General features: G+C 36.9%; 1 protein-coding gene across 1 annotated transcript in view; it reads right to left on the minus strand.

The window, feature by feature from the left end:
* The window catches only part of CPS1 (carbamoyl-phosphate synthase 1), a 145,421-nt gene that overhangs the window by 46,830 nt on the left and 76,168 nt on the right, over positions 1-22,423 (minus strand). The window contains exons 22-25 of the mRNA XM_086341970.1: positions 4,720-4,861; positions 3,309-3,374; positions 2,774-2,837; positions 880-1,061 (exon numbers count right to left, since the gene is read on the minus strand). Coding sequence (XP_086198096.1) covers positions 880-1,061; positions 2,774-2,837; positions 3,309-3,374; positions 4,720-4,861 — 454 coding nt within the window. The remainder of the gene's footprint in view (positions 1-879; positions 1,062-2,773; positions 2,838-3,308; positions 3,375-4,719; positions 4,862-22,423) is intronic.

Consider the following 22,423-nt stretch of genomic DNA (forward strand, 5'->3'; position numbering starts at 1 on the left):
GCAAATCAAAACCACTATGAGGTACCATTTCACACCAGTCAGAATGGCTGCGATCCAAAAGTCTACAAATAATAAATGCTGGAGAGGGTGTGGAGAAAAGGGAACCCTCTTACACTGTTGGTGGGAATGCAAATTAGTACAGCCACTATGGAGAACAGTGTGGAGATTCCTTAAAAAACTGGAAATAGAACTGCCTTATGATCCAGCAATCCCACTGCTGGGCATACACACTGAGGAAACCAGAAGGGAAAGAGACACGTGTACCCCAATGTTCATCGCAGCACTGTTTATAATAGCCAGGACATGGAAGCAACCTAGATGTCCATCAGCAGATGAATGGATAAGAAAGCTGTGGTACATATACACAATGGAGTATTACTCAGCCATTAAAAAGAATACATTTGAATCAGTTCTAATGAGGTGGATGAAACTGGAGACTATTATACAGAGTGAAGTAAGCCAGAAGGAAAAACATAAATACAGTATACTAACGCATGTATATGGAATTTAGAAAGATGGTAACGATAACCCTGTGTACGAGACAGCAAAAGAGACACTGATGTATAGAACAGTCTTATGGACTCTGTGGGAGAGGGTGGGAAGATTTGGGAGAATGTCATTGAAACATGTGAAATGTCATGTATGAAACGAGATGCCAGTCCAGGTTCAGTGCACGATGCTGGATGCTTGGGGCTGGTGCGCTGGGAAGGCCCAGGGGGATGGTATGGGGAGGTTGGGAGGGAGGAGGGTTCAGGATGGGGAGCATGTGATTTTTTTTTAAAAGTAATAAAGAGAATTAAAAAAAAAAAAAAAAAAAAAATAAAGTATGCATTGTATATATTTTTATTCTTTTTTTTTCCTTTTTTTTTTCTTTCTTACCTCCTGATGGTAGATGTCTAGGATTCTTTCCAAAGACAACTCTTCAAAGTACAGTTTGTCACACTCATCAAAGTCTGTGCTCACGGTCTCAGGGTTACAATTCACCACCACTGTCTTCTTGCCAAGCTGACGCAATGTGCGGATACTGGAGACAGCACACCAATCAAATTCCACGCTGCTACCTACAGAGACAATGAAATTGGGGAGAGAGGGGAAGAGAAGCCTGAAGTTATAACACAAAGAGAAGCAGACATATATTGCCAGTCAGTCAATGCTAAGGGAGCTAATGCCCTTTCAATTCAATTTTTTTCCAAAATATAAATGTCAGATCTATTGATATTATGCATACTATTTCCTACTATATTATTAGTAGGAAAAACAGGGACTCGTTAAACCACAACGACGGGTTGGCTTGCTTTGTATACTAAGTTCTGCAAGAGGTAATCTCCATATTTGGAACATTCAGAACCTCAAAGTTAATGGAGGAGAACTATAATAATAATTTTTACAAACCTCATTTACTGAAAAGAAACTCAAAGTGAACATATTGACCTCAGCACACATAATAAAGTTTGTGATCAGAACACTTGAGTTCTTGTTTAAGTCCTTCCACTTACCCTGCTGTCTGAGAGCCAAACCCAATGATCCCTGAGGTGCCTTGCAGCTCTGACATGTCTTGATTGATTGGAAAGTCCTGGCCTTTCCAAGCATATCCTTTTAAGCTTGGCAAGGCCACCCCATGCAGAGTGAGTGACCTTCTAGGAAGTGATTTGATGTATAATAATGGCCTAAATGCCTCAAAATATCACCTCTACTGGGATGCCATAGAACTGAAGTTCAGGGATTTGTACTAATCCTTTGCATTAGGACTTTGTCTCCTAAAAATGCTTGTCAGCATAATAAGTTGTCCAAATATAGTAGCATGTTAAATCTCACTATCAATTAAGTACACACTTGATTATTAGCTCAGCTAATCTTTCTTAGACCCTAAAGTAATGTAGAATGGTTGCATAAATTAGGTGAAATTTGAAAAGGAAAGAAGAAAGGTTTAGAGAAGGGTAGGTCCTGGTGAAGGTGTCCAAGCTATTTAAGCATAAGATAGAGTGGCAAAGGTATAAACACTTTTGGCCTACTTTAAGGCTTGGCCAAAAATTGGCAAACTACCACTTCCTGAAACACTTAATTGTAAAAACTGTAATAAACTCTATGTTTAAAATACATTTAAATCATATGTTTCATCAATTCCATATTAGAACACCTTGCAGAGGCTAGATGTTAGATATACTTGCTAAGAAACATCTATTTAAATATATACTTTGTAACTGTAATAGATCTTGATTCGTTATTAAATATCTAATTTTAAGTGACTGGGAGAAATACAACAAATTCTGGTGAGAATGTCTTAATTAAACTATGTGATACTCTTCCTGGGTCTCAATGAGATGAGCTCTTTGCATCTGATGTCAACCCATGTCATATGTTAGGTCAGACATTGGATCTACAAAAATGATTACTCTTTTATGTATAAAGTTATTGAACAAATACAGATCTTGGTGAAAAATTATGCAGGAAGATAAAAAGTTAAAGTGTAATTCACTCCCCAACCCTAGTAAGAGGCTAAGTTTAGCTCATGAGAATGAAAATGAAAAAGAGATAACAAGGTAAAAGGGAAGGAGATGGAATTTGTGGTTGAGACCTACATTTGAGTCCTACTTCTTTCATTTAATAGCTATATACATTGGGATACATGGCTCTGAACCTCTGTTTCCTAATTTGTAAAATTTTTATTTTGACAGCTTTTACTTTACATAGTTCTTAGAATAATGGAATTAACATATGTGAAAAGTACTATATAAACTGAAAAGTTCTATGTAAATATAAATTATCACTTTACCAATGTGATATGGACCACAGCCCAGCACCATCATTCCATGATCATCAAAATTGATATCATGCTCCTAAGGGGGAGAAAAAGGAAGATATGGCAATTATTATGTTATTCTTCCCTCTAATTCAACTGTGTCATGCCTTTGAGTGTGTCTTTCTCATTCTTTCTCTTGTTTATATGCATCTTCTATTAGTCTTTGGGAATCCATAAGTATAAAATGTTATATAAACCCTACTTATTTGTAAAAAAAAAAAAGTATGCAGTATTTTCAATTAGCCATGAGAATACAGTATAATTTTATGTTTATGTCACCAGTCTTTTTTTATTAATTTATAATGTTGTGTCAATCATGTAACCATTATCTTTATCTCTCCACTTGTTTTATTTCATCATCTTAAGGCAGTTCTTAAAAGACTGAGTACAAAAGTACATCATCACATTCAATTCAAACGATGTCATTTTTATTTACTAAATATACTAGTAAATAGACCATCTACTAAATGTAGAGCTTTCTGCATTACAGAACTTTGGCAGTTCTTACCTGACCATTGTAGGTAACATAGAGGTAGTTTGTTACTGATGGGTATTCTGCAGCCAGTGTATCAATCTGAAAGAGAAATAAATACATATGTAAAATAAATACACACGTACATGTGGATTTTTATTCCCCTTTAATACAATTTTTTTTCAAGAAGGTCATGAATTTTGTTTTTGGTTCTGCATTCATATTCCTTTAATGCCCATTTCTATCAAATAGAAAGACAAGAAAAATGTATGTATCATCCAGTTGCTTTCTAATTATAGAAGGGAGAGCAGAGGAAAAAACAATATGATTTAGCTATCTCTTGGGCAATGAATGACAATACACATTACAGAGTATCAGATTACTATGTATTAACTCTCAAGAACACAAGAAAATGCTCATATAGTCAACTGGTTACCAGGAAAACTTACCCAACCATCTGTCTTAAGCAATTACAAATAAAACATAAAACCAGAACAAAATGATCTATATATATGGATGTCTTTGGTTTGCAGATTAATGCATAGGACTGAAGTTACCTATGGCACTGCGCAATGGGATGACTTAAATACCACAAAGCATAGACAAGTAGGGAAGGGGACTAGATCTCATTGAACATATTTGGGGAAAGTAAATCAATTCAGCTCTCAAGGGCCAGGAGCTCAGCTTAGTGAGCAAGATTTTGGGGCCAACAGGGCAAACTAATGTAAGGCAAGTGAGAAGGAAGAAAGATAATAATTGCTGAGTAGAAAATATTCAGCATCAAGTACCAGACCTAAGGTTATGTGTGTGCCCCCTGAGCACACAGGGAAAAGCCAATGATTTTAAAGGACAAAAACCAGCTGGTGGTACTTTAAGCCAAAGCATCTCTTCTCCTAAAGGCCAAAAAGAATCACAACGGTACACCTATGAAAGTTCTAGTGTGATTGTCATGAATACTAGATGAGCTCATTATGCCCAGCCCTATCACAATGAATACTAAATGAACCATAATGATAGGGCACTTAAAATAAAGTATTACCCTGTAAAAAGTCAGTGCCAAAAGAGATAACTATTCTTTTCAAGAGAGTCAGCCACTACACTAGGGCATTTCAAGCCCTTCTATTACACTAAGGATTTCTCTTACTACTGATATATTTGCACACGGGTCAAAAAGTAGAGGAGAGGTCATTTTAAGTTTTTTTTCATTCAGGCCAAGAAAATCATGTCCTCACTCTTCCTTCTACATCCCAATGCCCCTACATCCTTTCCCCTTTAAATCATAAATCAATCCCATGCTGAATAAAATAAGTGACGTCATGTGCATCGGTTGAACAAGTAAATTCACTTTCGAATTCCACCTCTTTCTATTAAAAATGGCTCTGTGATTGGTGCCCATATTTTACCCGTGGAATCCTAGGAAGAAAGAAAAATTCCTTTATTCCTTTACCTGTTTAACCCAAGGATGAATGTTTTTCTTTAACCTCAGCTCTCTTGTCTGGGCCTCAGTCAGCCCGAGGCATTTTGAAATCTGCTTGTCTGAGAACCCAATCTCCTTTGCCTTTTTCAGGGTTTCTTCTGTAATGGACTCACTAGGATTTAATGAAAAAGAGAATTCAAGTTTAGACCAGACACAGTAAGAAGCAGTGAACTAGTCAATTTTGAAATCACCAGTCTCCTTATTTTCCAACTTTCCAAGTAGGTCTGCTGACTTTTAAAAATACACAAATAACCCACTAAGTGGTCTAGGCTCTATGAGGTGCCATTAGCAGTGCCAGCTTTCTCAAACACGTGGTTTCCCACCCCCACCCTATATATCCTCTCCTCTTATTTCCTGAAAAGTGGCTTCTGCATCTACTGTCCTAATGAAGTTGTTCTTTCAAAAATAGTCAGGACCTTCTAAACCCAAGAGCACTTTCTTAATTCTCACCTTTGCAGTCTGTCAGCATGTGATCCTTTTGATGTTTCATTCCTTAAAAATACATGTCTCTGGCAATAAGTTGCTTCTCACCCTACTTTATTACAACAACAATTTACTGTTTATTCTCTACGGCTCTGTCCTCCGATGCCTGCTTACATCTGGCTACTTTCTCTCCCTTCCTAAATTTAGCCACTGCCATTGGCTCATAATGACCAGTTATCCTACATAACTAGTTGATAATCCCCAAATTCACAGCCCCTTCTCCTGTGTCTGACCTGTGCTCCAGGTCTTTATGGACTTTGAGAATTTCTCCACCTAGGCATCCCAACATGGCATTGGGCTGGGTGTCCTCTTCATAAACTATCTCTATTTACTAGTGTCATATATCTCTCTGTGTTGAGAAGATAGTTCTGTGATTTTGATATTATTTTCCACTCAAACCAGATTTGTCTCCTCACTGTCCCATGATGATTTCCACAGTGTAGACACCATTCACATTATGTCTCTCACCAGTAACGCCTTTAACATTCCCATCACCTACCTGTCCTCTCTCCTAATCCCAGCCATGCCTCATAGGTCAGCTAAAGCCAAGGCTCATCCTCTAAGCCTTCCTAGTCTGCCCTAACCTACATGGATCTTTCTGGACCTTTAACTGACTCTTGTTGGAGCCAGGGGCATAGTTGGAATGATATTCTTTAGCATGTCATTATCTCCTGATATTTTTAATGTTTCTTAGTTTTTCTTAAGTATCCAGACATTTTTCCTGCTAGATTCAAGTTCCAGGAGGGCAAAGAATATATTTGTCTCCTTTACCAGATTATTCCCAAAGCCTAGCTCACTGTCTGGCTCACAGAAAGCATTCAATAAATATTTATTACATGAATGAAGGAAACTGTAATTCTAGAGCATTTTTACTTTACATGAAAAAGAAGCTATTGAAATTTACTTGTAACTAGAATTCAAATGTACACAAAATAATTTTCAAAGGGTTGAGGTACAGAAGAATTAAATACTACAAAAGCATCTCTAACCAAATAGCTACGGCCAAGCTGTTTCAAGCAGTAGTCGATATAATAAAATTCAATTATAACAGTTTGATAGTCAATACAATGAAATTAAAATATAAAAGTTTTTGTCAGAAGATGTAATAATAAATAAAACATTTTCATCAAAATTCTGCTAATAGAATATGATTGAATTAAATACTGCATTTTGTTCATTCTATCCTTCAATCTTCTTAATTTAATTAATTCATATTTTGAGTTCACAGAAGAAAGAATCAAGCTGGTACATTTAATAACTATTTCTCTAGCTTTTGTACATCAGTGTTAGTTTGGATTTCTGAAGCTTCAGCAGTTCCTAGTCAATTCGCTTTCTCAGTGGGACCTATTTTCTCTTCTCTCTCTCAAATCTATTATTTCTCCTAGTGAATTTAATTTCTTTTTTCCTATTTCATTTTGATTTCTTAAACTTCCCAAGTATTTGATAAGCATTCTCCCCAGAACAACACATTTTCCTGCCAAATTTCTAAACACAATCTGCCTATTAAGTATTATTTATTATGTGCCAAGCACTGTGCTAACTAGAACTATGCCAGCCAAGATGGCAGCCACTAGCCACACACAACTGCTTAAATTCAGATATTCATTGGCTTAAATTTTTTTAAATTATTCAGAGCTACACTTTCACTACTCACATTTCAAGTGCTCAGTAGCCATACAGGCAAGTGGCTACTATGTTGGACAGAGTAGATTACAGGATAAAATATCCTGTAATCCACTTGTAGATTACAGGATATTTTATCATCACAGAAAATTCTACCAGACAATGATGCTCAAGAAGATACAAAATAGTATTTGAGACGATGCAGTAATAGTGATTCCAAACCTTTTATGGAGAAATAAGCTATGTAATGCAATGTGAGGTCAGAGAAGAGAGATAACCGTGTGAGTGGTTGTACTTGAGAACTAATATGGCAGTGGAGGGATGAATACAGAGCCATCAAGTAAATTCAGGTTTATACAGAAAAAAAGGGTTGACAAGGCAAGGGCACTGTGTCTGCAATAATGTGAGGAAGCAATGGGCATGGCAGGGCATATACAAACTTACAGAGGATTTGTTGTTGGAAATCCAAGTTAGTAGGGAATTGTGGATGGTGAAGGTTGAGCAACACTAACTGTCATTCCTCATTAGTTCTTTAACACTTGGTGAACAACTGCTCTGTGTATCAGAACTCTGTCCCATGTATTTTAATGATGGAGAGATTAAAATATCATATCTCTACATTTATGGAGCTGAGAGTATATTACCAGGCAAATGAATCGCTATTTCTCTGATACCACAGTGAGAGGTACTATGAGATAAATGCACACAAGAAGATGATGTGGTTCAGAGGAAATGCTCCCAACTTCCACTGGGAAGGGATTCCCTGATAGCTCCAGTCTACCGGTAAAGAATCCACCTGCAATGCAGGAGACCCTGGTTTGATTCCTGGACCAGGAAGATCCACTGGAGAAGGGATAGGCTACCCACTCCAGTATTCTTGGGCTTCCCTTGTGGCTCAGCTGGTAAAGAATCCACCTGCAATGTGAGAGACCTGGGTTCAATCCCTGGGTTGGGACGATCCCCTGGAGAAGGCAAAGGCTACCCACTCCAGTATTCTGGTCTGGAGAATTCCATAGACTGTATAATCCATGGGGTCACAAAGAGTTGGACACAACTGAGTGATTTTGACTTTCAGTTTTCCACTGGGGAAGTCTGGAAAAGTTTTACCCAACAGGTGAAGGTGACTGATGAGCTTCTGAGGGCCCTTGAAACACTCAAACTGATGGCATTTGCTTTTAGTTTAAAAAAAAAAAAAAGTTCCAGACAAAAGCAGAGAAAAGATTTTTTGTTGTTGTTTCTACTTGTTTTAGAAATGTATATTTCCACTCTCCTTGCCAAGACTATGTTCCTACACCAATTGCTCATTTGTTTATGTGCAAATGTGCATTCAGGCTCAAAATAGAAATGCTTGACAAATAAACTATTTTCCTAAATTAAAACTTTGGATGATGTTCTTTTTAAATCATGACTTTCCTGAACAGTTTCAATCATGTTTACCTGTGTGAGGAAAGACTACACATTTTCTCTGTGATCTACAGTCTTATTATAAACACTGGTATGAAGCTTGAGTTGGGTGGAGAAACACTGTACATATAACACTGAGTGAATTCTTACCCATAGATTTTTCTAGCTACCTGCTAGAACACTTTCCCATCATTGTGGGATAGCAGTAAAAGGAAAAACAAGCAAAAAATAAATAAATCTTCAATTAGACATTTCTTCATTATTACAAAAAACTACCTGAGGCAAAACCTATGTTACCATATCAACAATCACTTTAACTAAAATGACTATATTCTAACCTTGAACAAAAGGATACAGACACACTAAGAAACATGCCTTGAAAAGAACCATCACACCTATAATTATTACTATGGACTAGCAGAAATGCAAGATCTTCAAGTCAAAAAATAACCAGAAGTAACATATTTATCTTTAGCCCTATTGGTGAGTTTTTTATTATTTTGCTTCAAATGATTTATTTTTCTTATAATATAGAGGATCAGTCAATTCTTCAAAGACTGTGATAATAATTTAAATAAAAATTATAAATAATGGTATTAAACAAACAAGCAAAAAAGAAAACATTCAGATTCCTCAAATTTCTATTAGGGATGCAGAAATTTGCATTTGTTTTATCCACATTCAGCTATGCAGTCTTTTCTATTGCTGAAATATGCATAATTCCTCTTATTCTTTCCCACCAAAGAGTCCAATAGAGCATATAAAGACATCTCCAGCAAATACACAGTATTCCTCCTGTACCCACCAAATAAAATTGAAGTCTTACCAACAAACAAATTTAAAAAAAGAAAAGAAGAGGAAAAAAAAGGTGGATTGATAAAATTGGCCCTCTGCATACAAAAGTAAACTGAATTAATTTTGTGTTCAGCTTTGTGGCAAAAAATAGCTAAAACTAACTCAATCATTACTGCTCCCATAGCATCCCGACCACAGAGAGTTTTCATTATTTAAGGGGGATGCTGAGAAAAGCAACAGTAACACAGAATAATGAATAATGAATGACAGAGTTTCAGAATAGGGGTGAAAACTATTTCTCCATAGATGCCCCCTCAAATCATACCTGGTGAGAGTTCTAAAACAGATGCTTCAAGATAGACCTGCAAAGTGCATGTTTTAAGCTCACAAGCTGATTTTCAGAATATTTTCTTGGTGAGCCAAAAATTGCTTTAAACTTTCATTCAGTATTCAAATAACTAGATCAATAGCATGATATTTTTACATATCTTAAAAATTAGGATGTACTAATTTGGAATGGCATATGAATATATTCATGTTCATCACAACTTGAATGAAAATTTGGGATAGATACAGTCCTACGGAGTTCAAAGTGATATGTCTTCTATAGGCCATGAATGAAATCATGGCCTCACTGGTTAATAATTTCGACTCTTTAGACATGTTCATGAAAGAGTGCAAAGTACATTACAATCCTCCTCACTGAAAAAAGAGATGAGGATTCTGACCCAACATGGCAGTTACAAAGATACAGACGAGTTAGACTTCTTCCCGTATTGACCAGAGTCCTTGTTCTGTGAGGTGTCCCTAACCCACAGGACGACATAGGTGGCTGCTCTCCAAATTTCCCTCGTTCACTCTCTCCACTGTATCCACTGCACCACATAAGATTGGCTGGCATGTCATTACACACACTAGAAAATTCACTTCATTCCCTACTTGTTCTGATACAAAATTTTATTTTGAGTTCCATTATAATAAAATAAAAGAAGAGACAGTTTGAAGACACGATTCATTAGCTTTGGGCCAGTGATTTAGATAAGGTTAAACCTCTTCAGAATCAGATACAAGATGAATAATCTTAAGTGAACATAAAGCTCATTTAACAATGTGGAGATTTAGATATATGCTCCTCATCTTTATCAGCATATATTGGGCTGCCCTCCATTTTGTCTGCTATAAAGAACTTGCATCAGAATGAGATTTGTCTTTTAAAATCGAGCTAGGTAAAAATTATTTTAGAAACATGGCTATCATATTTCTATTTTTTTAAAGGAAAATCTTAATTTGGAGCAAACTTAAAAACAGAATAATTACTAAAAGAAAGACAAAATTTGAATTTGTAATTCAAAACTGTGTTTTGAATCCTCAATAGAAAATGTTCCATTTATATTATCTTGTAAATTGAAAAAGCATTATACCAAGTGAGAAATGTGCTCAGCAGAATGGAGCATCTTGCACTAAAGCACACAGTTTTAAAATCTATACAATAAACAAATTACTCTTCCGTAATTTTATATGTATTTGTGTGTACTAGAAAGTCTATGTTTATCTTTACTCTTATGAATATGAACACATTAAATCCATATTCAGAACTGTATCCTCTGAAATACATATACAGCTTTTCTTTCTCCTAACAGCTTTCCTTGCTTTCGGAGTTCAAGGGCAAACTCTTTAAGGGTTACACTTTCAATATCGCTTAATAGAATCTAAACAATAAAACAAAGAAACACCAAACAGCTCTGAGGCTGGCCTTTTCATAACCTTCAGTTTTTCTCTCCTGAGCAGCACAAAATGACAGTCTGAAATTTTAGAGGGGGAAAAAAAGTCTTAAAAATAAGACGATCATACTTTCACACACTCTGCCATCATCTTTTAACCGTAAGACGGGATGGCTCAGCTTCTAGAGGGAGAAGTGTTCTCTCCCGCCTTCTCTCCTTTTATAAACAAAACAAGCCTCTCTGCTCTTTCTCTTCTACTTCCGGTGTAGATCTTGTTGTTTAAAATTCTAGCCTGTCATCTCTGAGGTTTCCTCCACTCACACTTAGTCTTCAATAATAAATGATAAAAGGAAATGGAATAAATTCCCCTTAATGAGGAAATTTCACCTGGCACAGAGGAGCTGGGGAAATCTATTACCCGACCAGAGGAACGCCTGCAGCATTGCAATTACCAGGGGAGCCCACATACTTCACACAGTCCTCTCTTCCACTTGACTGGCTTTTATCTGATCCACCAACTCATAAGTAATACTAAACAAATTTCCCTCCAGATTGCACAAGGCCCTAATGTGAAAATGAGTGCTCCACCTGGCCTACAATTATGAGATGGGCTTGCAGTTGTTATTATCTTCTCTTAAAAAATCCCCCCAAAGGCAGGAGCTAAGAAAAGCTACGGAGAAGGCCTGATGTTCAGTAATGACAGCAAATCTCATAAGGGAAGAGAACTGAGTAAGATGTATGTTCTCTGTTCCAAGACCCCTCACCAGCCTCTCTTCTGAGTTCTGCAGGGCTTCATTGATTATTTTTGGCATTTCACGGGTTCAAGCCCATGCCACAATCTCAATAATGCAATCAAGTGGAGACGTTATTTGTCTTCTCATCTTTTCTTTCAAGGAGACAGGTTGTTACCTCTTTCCTTGAGAGAAATGAGAAAGACATTTTTCAAAAGCAGCAGTAGCATTTAGGAAAGAAAATGATAAAAACCCAGGAAATTGGGTAAGTAGCACTATTTTCTCTTAATTTTTGAGAGCACCATGCTTCATTTCTGTACAGCAGTGAGGTCCTCAGAGGATTTAAAGAAAGCCTTAATCTTTTCTCTCTTGTGTCCAGGACAAACAATTAGATCCCATGTTCGTATGAAACCATGTGAGTATGAAAAGTATTTATTAGGATCTGGGCTCACTTAGCACTATAACAACAATGCTATAAAATTGCAAGTGCTGATGACACACAAAATTATACTTCACTTTAAAGGGTATTACGAGCAACAAATCAAAACACAAAAGAAAATACTATGAGAAATTTATATTATAGGTATCTTTAAGTAGAATATTTTTAAACTCCTGAATCCTATGTTCATTTTTAACCAATCTTTAGCAATCCCAATAATCCAGAAATATTGTTATATAACTTTTAATCTGGTATATTTATATACTGTGGATTATAATCTCGTAATTGTGTCCTATGAATGTGTATGCTCAGTCCCTCAGGAGTGTCTGACTCTCTTGCGACTCCGTGGACTGTAGCCTGCCAGGCTCTTCTGTCCATGGGATTTGCCAGGCACGAATACTGGAGTGGGTTGCCATTTCCTCCTCCAGAGGATCTTCCTAACCCAGTGATCAAACACGCATCTCCTGCGTTGCAAGCAGATTCTTTACCACAGAGCCACCATGTTTACTAGTATATAAAAAAGTTCTCTGCTACACTCAAAAGAGCATATTTTTATTAAAGAAATAGCTTTTACCTGATCAGACTGAGCTAAAAGGCGAAGTTTATACTATGGGATAGTGCTCCTATTATTTCTGCTTAGCAAATTTATTCATAATTTTAAATGAATTCAGTGTATTCTTTTTTAAAAAATTAAGAGAGTATTCAGTAAGCAAAATCCTAGATTTTTCTATAAACATAGGTTTGTTATACATCCAGAATTTAAATCCAAAGATAAAAAGAAATACTGTATAAGGATCCAGTAGAAAACTGACACTAAATGAGTATTCTTTGATATTTTAAAAAATTTGTTATTTCACAAACAAGTTTATTTGGAAGCCCTATATTTTAAAATTTATCCATCATCTTTGTTTAAAGCATGAGACTTTCCTGGAGGTCCAGTGGTTAAGACTTCAACTTCTGATGCAGGGGATGAGGGTTTGATCCCTGGTTGGGGAGTTAAGATCCCACCCATATGCCTTGCAATCAAAAAACCAGAACATAAACAACAGAAGCAATAGTGTAACAAATTCAACAAAGACTTTAAAAATGATCCATACCAAAAAAAATTAAAATCTTAAAAAAAAAACAAGTCATGTTTTCACAGAGGAGTTTTTCAAATGTCACATATGTTGTCCAAGAAACAAACGTATTATAAATTTCAATATGTGACTTCCTTTGACTTCTAGAAACTGTTACTTAGAATTTTGTGTGTTAGTCATGCAGTCGTGTCTGACTCTTTGTGACTCCATGAATTGTAGCCTACCAAGCGCCTCTGACGATGGGATTTCTCAGGCAAGAATACTGAAGTGGGTTGCCATTTCTTCCTTCAGGGAATCTTCCTGACCCAAGATTGAACCCAGGTCTCCTACATTGCAGGCAGTTTCTTTACCGTCTGAGCCACCAGGGAAGCCCAGAATTACATGAAGCCTATTTACTGATAACTACTGCTTGCTGCTGCTGCTGCTAAGTCGCTTCAGTCATGTTCAACTCCCTGCGACCCCATAGATGGCAGCCCATCAGGCTCCCCCGTCCCTGGGATCCTCCAGGCAAGAACACTGGAGTGGGTTGCCATTTCCTTCTCCAATGCATGAAAGTGAAAAGTGAAAGTGAAGTCGCTCAGTCATGTCCGACTCCTAGCGACCCCATGGACTGCAGCCTACCAGGCTCCTCCATCCATAGGATTTTCCAGGCAAGAGTACTGGAGTGGGGTGCCATTGCCTGCTTAGATTTTTTTTTTTTCCTTGCTAAGTGTAACATATGTAGAAATAACTTTTGACCAATATTCCCCAGTTCTTGAATAAGAAAATGTAAACCTTTTCTAGGAAGGAGAAAAATCTGAAGCCATTTTCAGGAGGATGTGGAAAAATTCTCAGATTAAAGTCCTGGTACCATGTCACACTAGATCTATGTTAATTTGAGGATTACTACCCACATGGAAGTCAAAAATCTTTGTCACTGAGAGTTTTTCAGAAGAAGACATATAATATCCAGATAGCAAAAATTCTCATCTATTTCATACTTATGACTGTAGATTCAAGAACTAACTCAGTAGCCCCCACTTCAAGCTAGCTAGAGCAAAGGATGGTCAATTAAACCAGACCATCAGCCAAAGATAGATAGCAGGTGCAGTATGAGGCAGTGTGTGTAATATCAACATAACCGTGTGATGGCCTTTACATTACCATCACTATATTTACATAGGCAAATAGTGCCTAATTGCCTACGCAGCCTGAGATAAGCCAATATTACTGGCTGGATCTAGAGTTAGGCTCCAACTAACTACACTAAGATAAAAATCTCATTAATCAGATGAAATGATAAACATGTCAAGTGTTTAGCACATGCCAATTAGGTAATAAGTGCTTCATAAATGCCAAGGCCAGAAGACAAGGAAAAGGGGAAGGAGCAGGCACAAGAGAGGAGAAAGGGGAAGAGGAGGTAGAGGAGAAGCAACAGGAGTTTAGCAGAACAAGACTGGCAAGTCCCCTAAACGTGGCCTTAGCATCTTGGGTTGTCTGTCTCCTCCCTCTTTCTGTAGCATTCCTGTATCCAGATCTTGAGGGGGCAAGGCCCACTATACTTCATATCTACTGCAAAGCATAAACAATCTCCTGGAGATAATGTTCACTCAGGCATTTACTCCGCTGTCAGAAGTCAAGGCCACTGCCTCACTCCTCAAGGTAGGCATCACCCACTTCAGCTCCCAGCGTACATGCGGTGGTCTTACACCCACTAAGGCATTTCAGGAATGAATGAGCAGGTGAAAAATCCTGGGAGCCAGAGAGTGATTATCTAGCATCTGTAATTATTGCTCAAGCAGACTATTTTGACTAAGTTTAATTTCCATTGTATACTTCAGGAGCTTTAAACTCTCACCCCTCCATTTAAAGAAGAAATATACGTATTTGTATGTATATGTGCATACACAGAGAGAGAGAGAGATGTCTGTCTTATAAATACAGCAAAATTTAAAAAGAAAATTCTTATGCTAGCTCTCCATACCCTTGAAAATTCTGTTTACATCTTTTAAGGTGACTCACCAAGGCTTTCTCCCTGCCAGGCCCCCATGTTTTCCTCACAAGAGTTCTACAGAAGGGCACATCTCTTACAAGGCTTCTGCTCTAAGTGAGGTCAACAATCCAGGCAGGAAAACATGCAGCTCGCAACTTGACAGCTAAGGAGGAACTGATCTCCAGCTGTCTGATTTAAAAGTCATATCTCTACAAAGAAGCTTTTAAAAAGGGTTAGTGACTAGAACTGAAGGCAGAAGCCCTGGGCTAGATTTATTGCTTCCCTCTGACTGGTGTGACATAAAGCAGGACACACACCTCTGTGTGACTCAGTTTCACCTTCTACAAAAATAGAATAGTAATTATTTTACAACTGTATCATAACAGAAATGTACTTTGTCACAAGAGAAATATAAATCCCTGTATTATAAATGTTATAGCTATGTACTTTTGCCTTAGCTGTGTTTGCTGGTTAATTAAATCATAGCCTTCGCTACCACTCTACATATTTATGAATATTCCTTCTAAAAACTTTTCTAAAAATTTGCAATTTTGAAGACTTAGATAATTTTTAAAATCAAAGCTTTCTTAATTGTAGCTCATTCCCAATAGAGTTTATAATGCCCATGTTAAGTATTATAATGCTCCCAGTGCATAAAATCTCTATTTGACAATGAAAAATAATTAGATAAATCCCCTTTTATTAGAAAACAGTTTATTCAGAGCCTTCCTAGTAAATACGTGTGTGCTTGTGTGTATGCTAAGTCACTTCAGTCATGTCTAACTCTTTGCAACCCTATGAACTATAGACCACTAGGCTCCTCTGTCAGTGGGATTCTCCAGGCATGAATACTGGAGTGGGTTGCCATGACCTCTTCCAGGGGATCTTTCCAACCAAGGATTAAACCCATGTCTCTTAAAATCTCTTGCATTAGCAAGTGGGTTCTTTACCAGTAGCACCACCTGGGAAGACCCTCCTAGTAAATATATAGTCACTTAAATAATGATAACCTAGAGATGCTGCTTTCCAGTGTCTTCCAACACAGAGCTTATATTTTGCACTACATATTTGCCAATTAATAATTTTGTGAGTCCCTTGGGCAATCAGGAATTATAATACATTTTCTTCCACTCCAATTTCCCTTCTGCAGATTGACTGAGAAATTCTGATTTTTACTTTCTGATTTTATATTCTGATTTTACATTTCTTGGAAAATATATCCAAGAATATATTTTCATTCATTTAATGGGAAAATTATCATACAAACATCATTGAGTTTTACTTTATGCAAGATCAATTCCCAAGAAAATATATAGTAAATAAAGACTTGGAAGCCATTCATATCTATTCTAGAATTGACACAATACTTTAGAATGGTGAACTCCATTCTTCAATCACATAAATCAGCAAAAGCTCTTAAGAAAAATCTCCTAATAAAAGTAAAGTAAGACGTTATGGCCTTTGAAATTTACCATAATGGAATTTACAGTTTAATTGGAGGATGTTAATAGCAGGAAACAGTAGCTGACTTTATTTGGGGGGGGGGACCTCCAAAGTCATTGCAGATGGTGACTGCAGCCATGAAATTAAAAGACACTTACTCCTTGGAAGGAAAGTTATGACCAACCTAGACAGCATGTTGAAAAGCAGAGATATTACTTTGACAACAAAGGTCCATGCTTATTTAACTTACATGCAGAATACATCATGAGAAACACTGGCCTGGAAGAAGCACAAGCTAGAATCAAGATTGCTGGGAGAAATATCAATAACCTCAGATATGCAGATGACATCACCCTTATGGCAGAAAGTGAAGAGGACCTAAAAAGCCTCTTGATGAAAGTGAAAGAGGAGAGTGAAAAAGTTGGCTTAAAGCTCAACATTCAGAAAACAAAGATCATGGCATCTGGTCCCATCACTTCATGGGAAATAGATGGGTAAACAGCGGAAACAATGACAGACTTTATTTTTCTGGGCTCCAAAATTACTGCAGATTGTGACTGTAGCCATGAAATTAAAAGACGCTTACTCCTTAGAAGGAAAGTTATAACCAACCTAGATAGTATATTGAAAAGCAGAGACATTACTTTGCCAACATAGGTCCATCTAGTCAAGGCTATGGTTTTTCCAGTGGTCATGTATGGATGTGAGAGTTGGACTGTGAAGAAAGCTGAGCACCAAAGAATTGATGCTTTTGAACTGTGGTGTTGGAGAAGACTCTTGAGAGTCCCATGGACTCCAAGGAGATCCAACCAGTCCATCCTAAAGGAGACCAGTCCTGGATGTTCATTGGAAGGACTGATGCTGAAGCTGAAACTCCAATACTTTGGCCACCTCATGCGAAGAGTTGACTCATTGGAAAAGACTCTGATGCTGGGAGGGACTGGGGGCAGGAGGAGAAGGGGACAATAGAGGATGAGATGACTGGATGGCATCACCGACTCGATGGACATGAGTTTGAGTAAACTCCAGGAGTTGGTGATGGACAGGGAGGCCTGGCGTGCTGTGATTCATGGGGTCACAAAGAATCAGACATGACTGAGCAACTGAACTGAACTGAACTGAAGTAGAATTTATCCATTTACCTACTTCCTCTTTCTCATTGCACATCTGGTCCTTATAATCTAGCTCCTACTCCTACCTCCCCATCATCAATTTTGGTGGACTTGATCAATTCTCTCCCTTTCTGCTCTCCCTAAACCATGCCATGCTGTTAAAAAGTATCTTTTCCTATATTATTTATTCATAATTCTCTTTTCCTTTGGTTCCTATGACATAGGTATATATTGAAGAAAAGACACTGTCCTTGGATTCCGAAAGTCCTGAACTAAAATCCTGGATTCAATATGCACTTCCCCTGAAATCTTGAAAAATTTACTTAAATATTCTGAGTCATAATTTTGTTTATAAATTATGGGGTAGGGATCCATACATATGAACTCTTAAACTGTGACTTGGATAACATACACAAAGGTCTTAGAGCTTTGGTTTTTAACCTGCATTCTACTTCCGTATGGAGGAGGGCATGGCAACCCACTCTAATAGTCTTGCCTGGAGAATCTCATGGACAGAGGATCCTGGTGGGTTACAGTCCATGGGGTCACAAAGAATTGAACATGACTGAAGTGACTTAGCACACACGCACATACTTTCCTGGCTTTGCATTTCTGCCTCTTGTTGGTCCATTAAAAGCATCCTATCTTACATATACCTAAGTGTATACAAATCTTCAAATCAAAATTTGAAGGTTACATAAATTTTCAAAAATAGGTTACAAACCCACTGAAGGGAACTAACAATACCATTTGGTCTAATAACATTTCCTAATAAAGAGAAATGTCATCAAGCAAATACACATCCTATCAAGCTGAGATCACTGATATTGACATAGGGAAAATCTGTTAAGTCCTGACAATTAATAGATACATAAATATATACATACAAAGTATGAGTATATGTTATTTTAAATTAACTTAAGGGTTTTGGAACTATCAAACATGTGCAGAAAATAAATAATATTTATTTTATGAGTGATGTGGCCATCACTCTGAAAATATTTTAAATGAAACATGAATCTTGCCCATATAAGATTCAAGTTCTCTCACATACTTTCAAAATGCATAATTATTTGTCAAAACAATTAAAACATTGTTTAATAAATTCAAAGAGATTTCTCAGGACATTAAATGTTTAATGTGAAATTTTATTCAATGTAACCAATATAATACATTATTAGTTGAAATTAATAGAGGCCTGTCAAATCTGTGACATTGCATGAAATATCCTATCTTAACACATGGACAATACTTTGGCCACCTGATGCGAAGAACTGACTCATTTGAAAAGACCCTGATGCTGGGAAAGATTGAAGGCAGGAGGAGAAGGGAACAACAGGGGATGTAATGGTTGGATGGCATCACTGACTCAATGGACATGAGTTTGAGTAAACTTTGGGTGTTGGTGATGGACAGGGAGGCCTGGTGTGCTGCAGTCCATGGGGTCACAAAGAGTCGGACACAACTGAGTGACTGAACCAAACTGAACACGTGGAACATAAAAACAAATTTAAAAGGAAAAGTATTTTTTTTTGCATTAGTTCACAGGCATGGAAATTCCCATAGAAATGTTCCTATTTTACAGAGAAAAAATAACTATTTTATATAAGGTCCAGTATTTAGTATTCTTTGTTAGATAAATGGTTTAGGGTATTCAAGATTAAAATCATTGGCTAGTAATATATAGTAACTAATAAAATTATTTTGCTTTTGAGTCAATTAGTTTATACATAATATATTATATATTCATCTTAGCAGCACAATTAATAGTGAAATAAAACAATATATTTTTTAAAACTAGAGTGAAACTGAGACTTAGATATGTTGTATGAGTTGATAATGAAGTCAGAGGACACAAACTATTTTCTGCAAATCAGATCAATGGGTTCCACTAAAGTGAGCAACAATTTCTATTCTCATTCTATATTCAAAATAATACAGAGCCACATACCTAGTGTGTATATACATATATGTATATATGAATTTCCACAGACTGTAGTGGAGAAAACAATATATGATATCACAAGCAAAAGTAATAGTGCACGTATGCTAAGTTATGTGCGATTCTTTGTGGCCCTGTGGACTGTAGCCTGCCAGGTCCCTGTGTCCATGGGATTTCCCAGGCAAGAATACTGGAATGGACTGCCATTTCCTTCTCCAGGGGATCTTCCCAACCCAGAGATCAAATCTGCATCTCCTACATTGACAGGTGGATTCTTTACCACTGAGCCACCAGGGAAGCCCCATAAATCATAATAGAGGATCATAAAAATATAACATGTATTATATGTTATACATAATGAAATATATATTTCCTTCTCTAAGTCACTTCTATATTTAATACACTTTAAAGATATTTGCTTAATGCTATTTTTTCTACCAGAAAGTAAAAATTATCTTTAGAATGTACTGACCCTTCTCTGTCTTATGCTTAAGTTTTTTAAAAACATTTTATTAGAGTATAGTGGCTTTGCAATGTTGTTTTAGTTTCCTGCTGTATAGCAAAGTGATTCAGTTATACATAGACATATACCCACTCTTTTTTAGATTTCCTCCCTATTTAGGTCACCACAGATCACTGAGTAGAGTTCCCTGAGCTAAACAGTAGGTCCTCATTAGTTACTATTTTGTACATAGTAGTTGTGCCTAAGTTTTAATAACTTTTAGGTAACACTTCTCCCTTGAAAACTTCAATTAAACACAAGCAAAAAACGTTCTTGTCTGGTTTTGCCATGCCTCCTGAGCAAGTTACATAAAAAGTCAATAGAAACTAACACATGTAGAAGAGGACATTCAAAGGGAGTGTTCCAGCTAAGGTGATACTTGAATTATTACATCTGCCAGAAGTTTGCGGCTGCAGGGAAATGGCCAACTTTACTGAGCTCAATTTAGCACTTGAATGCCCAAGTGGAACTCACCAGGCTTGCCCTAGATTGTTTTCCTAAGCTATAGGCACACCTATGACTTTTCAGCACCCATCAATGGATGTAGTTTATCACACTGAACACTGAGATGCTCAGATGAAAATTAGTGTCCTTCAAAAGCACACTTTCCTCTTTTTTACTACACTGAGTACAGCAATAAGTGGGCAGTGTAGAGGGACGAGATATTAATATTATCAGAATTAATAATTAACCAACACATGAATAGTGGGCAAAATCTAAACAATTTGCACATTAATTCAAAGTAAATTAAGCTTATATCAACAATTAATGAAAGATGGTAACGATAACCCTGTATACGAGACAGCAAAAGAGACACGGATGTATAGAACAGTCTTATGGACTCTGTGGGAGAGGGAGAGGGTGGGAAGATTTGGGAGAATGGCATTGAAACATGTGAAACGTCATGTATGAAACGAGATGCCAATCCAGGTTCAATGCACGATGCTGGATGCTTGGGGCTGGTGCACTGGGATAACCCAGAGGGATGGTGTGGAGAGGGAGGAGGGAGGAGGGTTCAGGATGGGGAACACATGATTTTTAAAGTTATAAAAAATTAAAAAAAAAAAAGACAAAAGCAAAAAAAATAAATAAATAAAAGGGTATATCAACAAAAATAAAAAAATAAAAAATAAAGTAAATCAACTATACTCCAATAAACATTAAAAAACAATTATTTTAGAAATAAATCTAAATCTTAGCCTCATGCTGCTGCTGCTACTAAGTCGCTTCAGTCGTGTCTGACTCTGTGTGACCCCATAGACGGCAGCCCACCAGGCTCCGCCGTCCCCAGGATTCTCCAGGCAAGAACACTGGAGTGGGTTGCCATTTCCTTCTCCAATGCATGAAAGTGAAAAGTGAAAGTGAAGCCACTCAGTCCTGTCCAACTCTGAGCGACCCCATGGACTGCAGCCTACCAGGCTCCTCCATCCATGGGATTTTCCAGGCAGAAGTACTGGAGTGGGTGCCATTGCCTTCCTCAATATATGGTATAATGTATTATATATTATATATGGTATAAACTGTATCACAATGGTCACGCCCTCTACTTTTGAACATCTAAAGTGGATGAAAGCAGAGTCCTTTTAAACAGTCAAGCATTATGTTACTAACATATATAGCAGCATTGTGAGGGAAAAAAAAAACAAAACAGCAAAATGGACCATACTGGGAAAACTGCCCAATTTGAATGAAATGCAAAAGAACAGTCATCAGAAATGGTGGAAACTTTCCATTTGGCGACTTACCAAGGTACAACACAAGCAATGGCTAGCTGCCTTCTTTAAGCTAATAACTGAAAGAAGGACTCAAAACTTAATTCAATCTAGTTTTAGCCAGTAAAAAAGCAAAATTATACAATTTAGAAGGGTATAAGAAAATTCTTGAGCTAGACATGTCAGTCAGAAATAACAAAAGAACCTAAAAATTAAAATAAGGAAATAAAAAAATTAAAAAGAATTATAAGCAGATGTTCAAAACTGGTAATTAGCACATTCACATTTTTTTCTTGTCTGTTCAGATTGGGATTTTTAATCATGAGAGACAACCATGATTATCTTTCAATCTAAAATTGTTAATTCAACCTGGAATTATAAATAAAAAGGTTTGGAGTGTAGTGTCTTAAAATAGTTCTTGCTGACAAAGAAGCTTTCCTACAGTTAACTTTCTTATTTATAGTGAAAGTGATATTTTGTACCTGTGCTTAGCTATTAATTATTAATATTGTTGAAACCTTTATCAAATGTATTAGTTCTATGATGATGCTAGATCTGTGATATGGGATTATCATCCCTTTATCAAATACTGTTACTGAATTGGAAGTATCTACTACATGTAATCTGTTTCCTCCAGATGTTATATAATCTACCTTTCTACATTTTTACAAACCTAAATGTGTGTGTGTGTGTGTGTGTGTGTGTGTGTGTTCCCA

The sequence above is a fragment of the Bos grunniens genome, chromosome 2 (genome assembly GCF_055505025.1).
Source record: "Bos grunniens cultivar Pamir isolate PY7600 chromosome 2, Bosgru_T2T1.0, whole genome shotgun sequence".
NCBI lineage: Eukaryota > Metazoa > Chordata > Mammalia > Artiodactyla > Bovidae > Bos > Bos grunniens.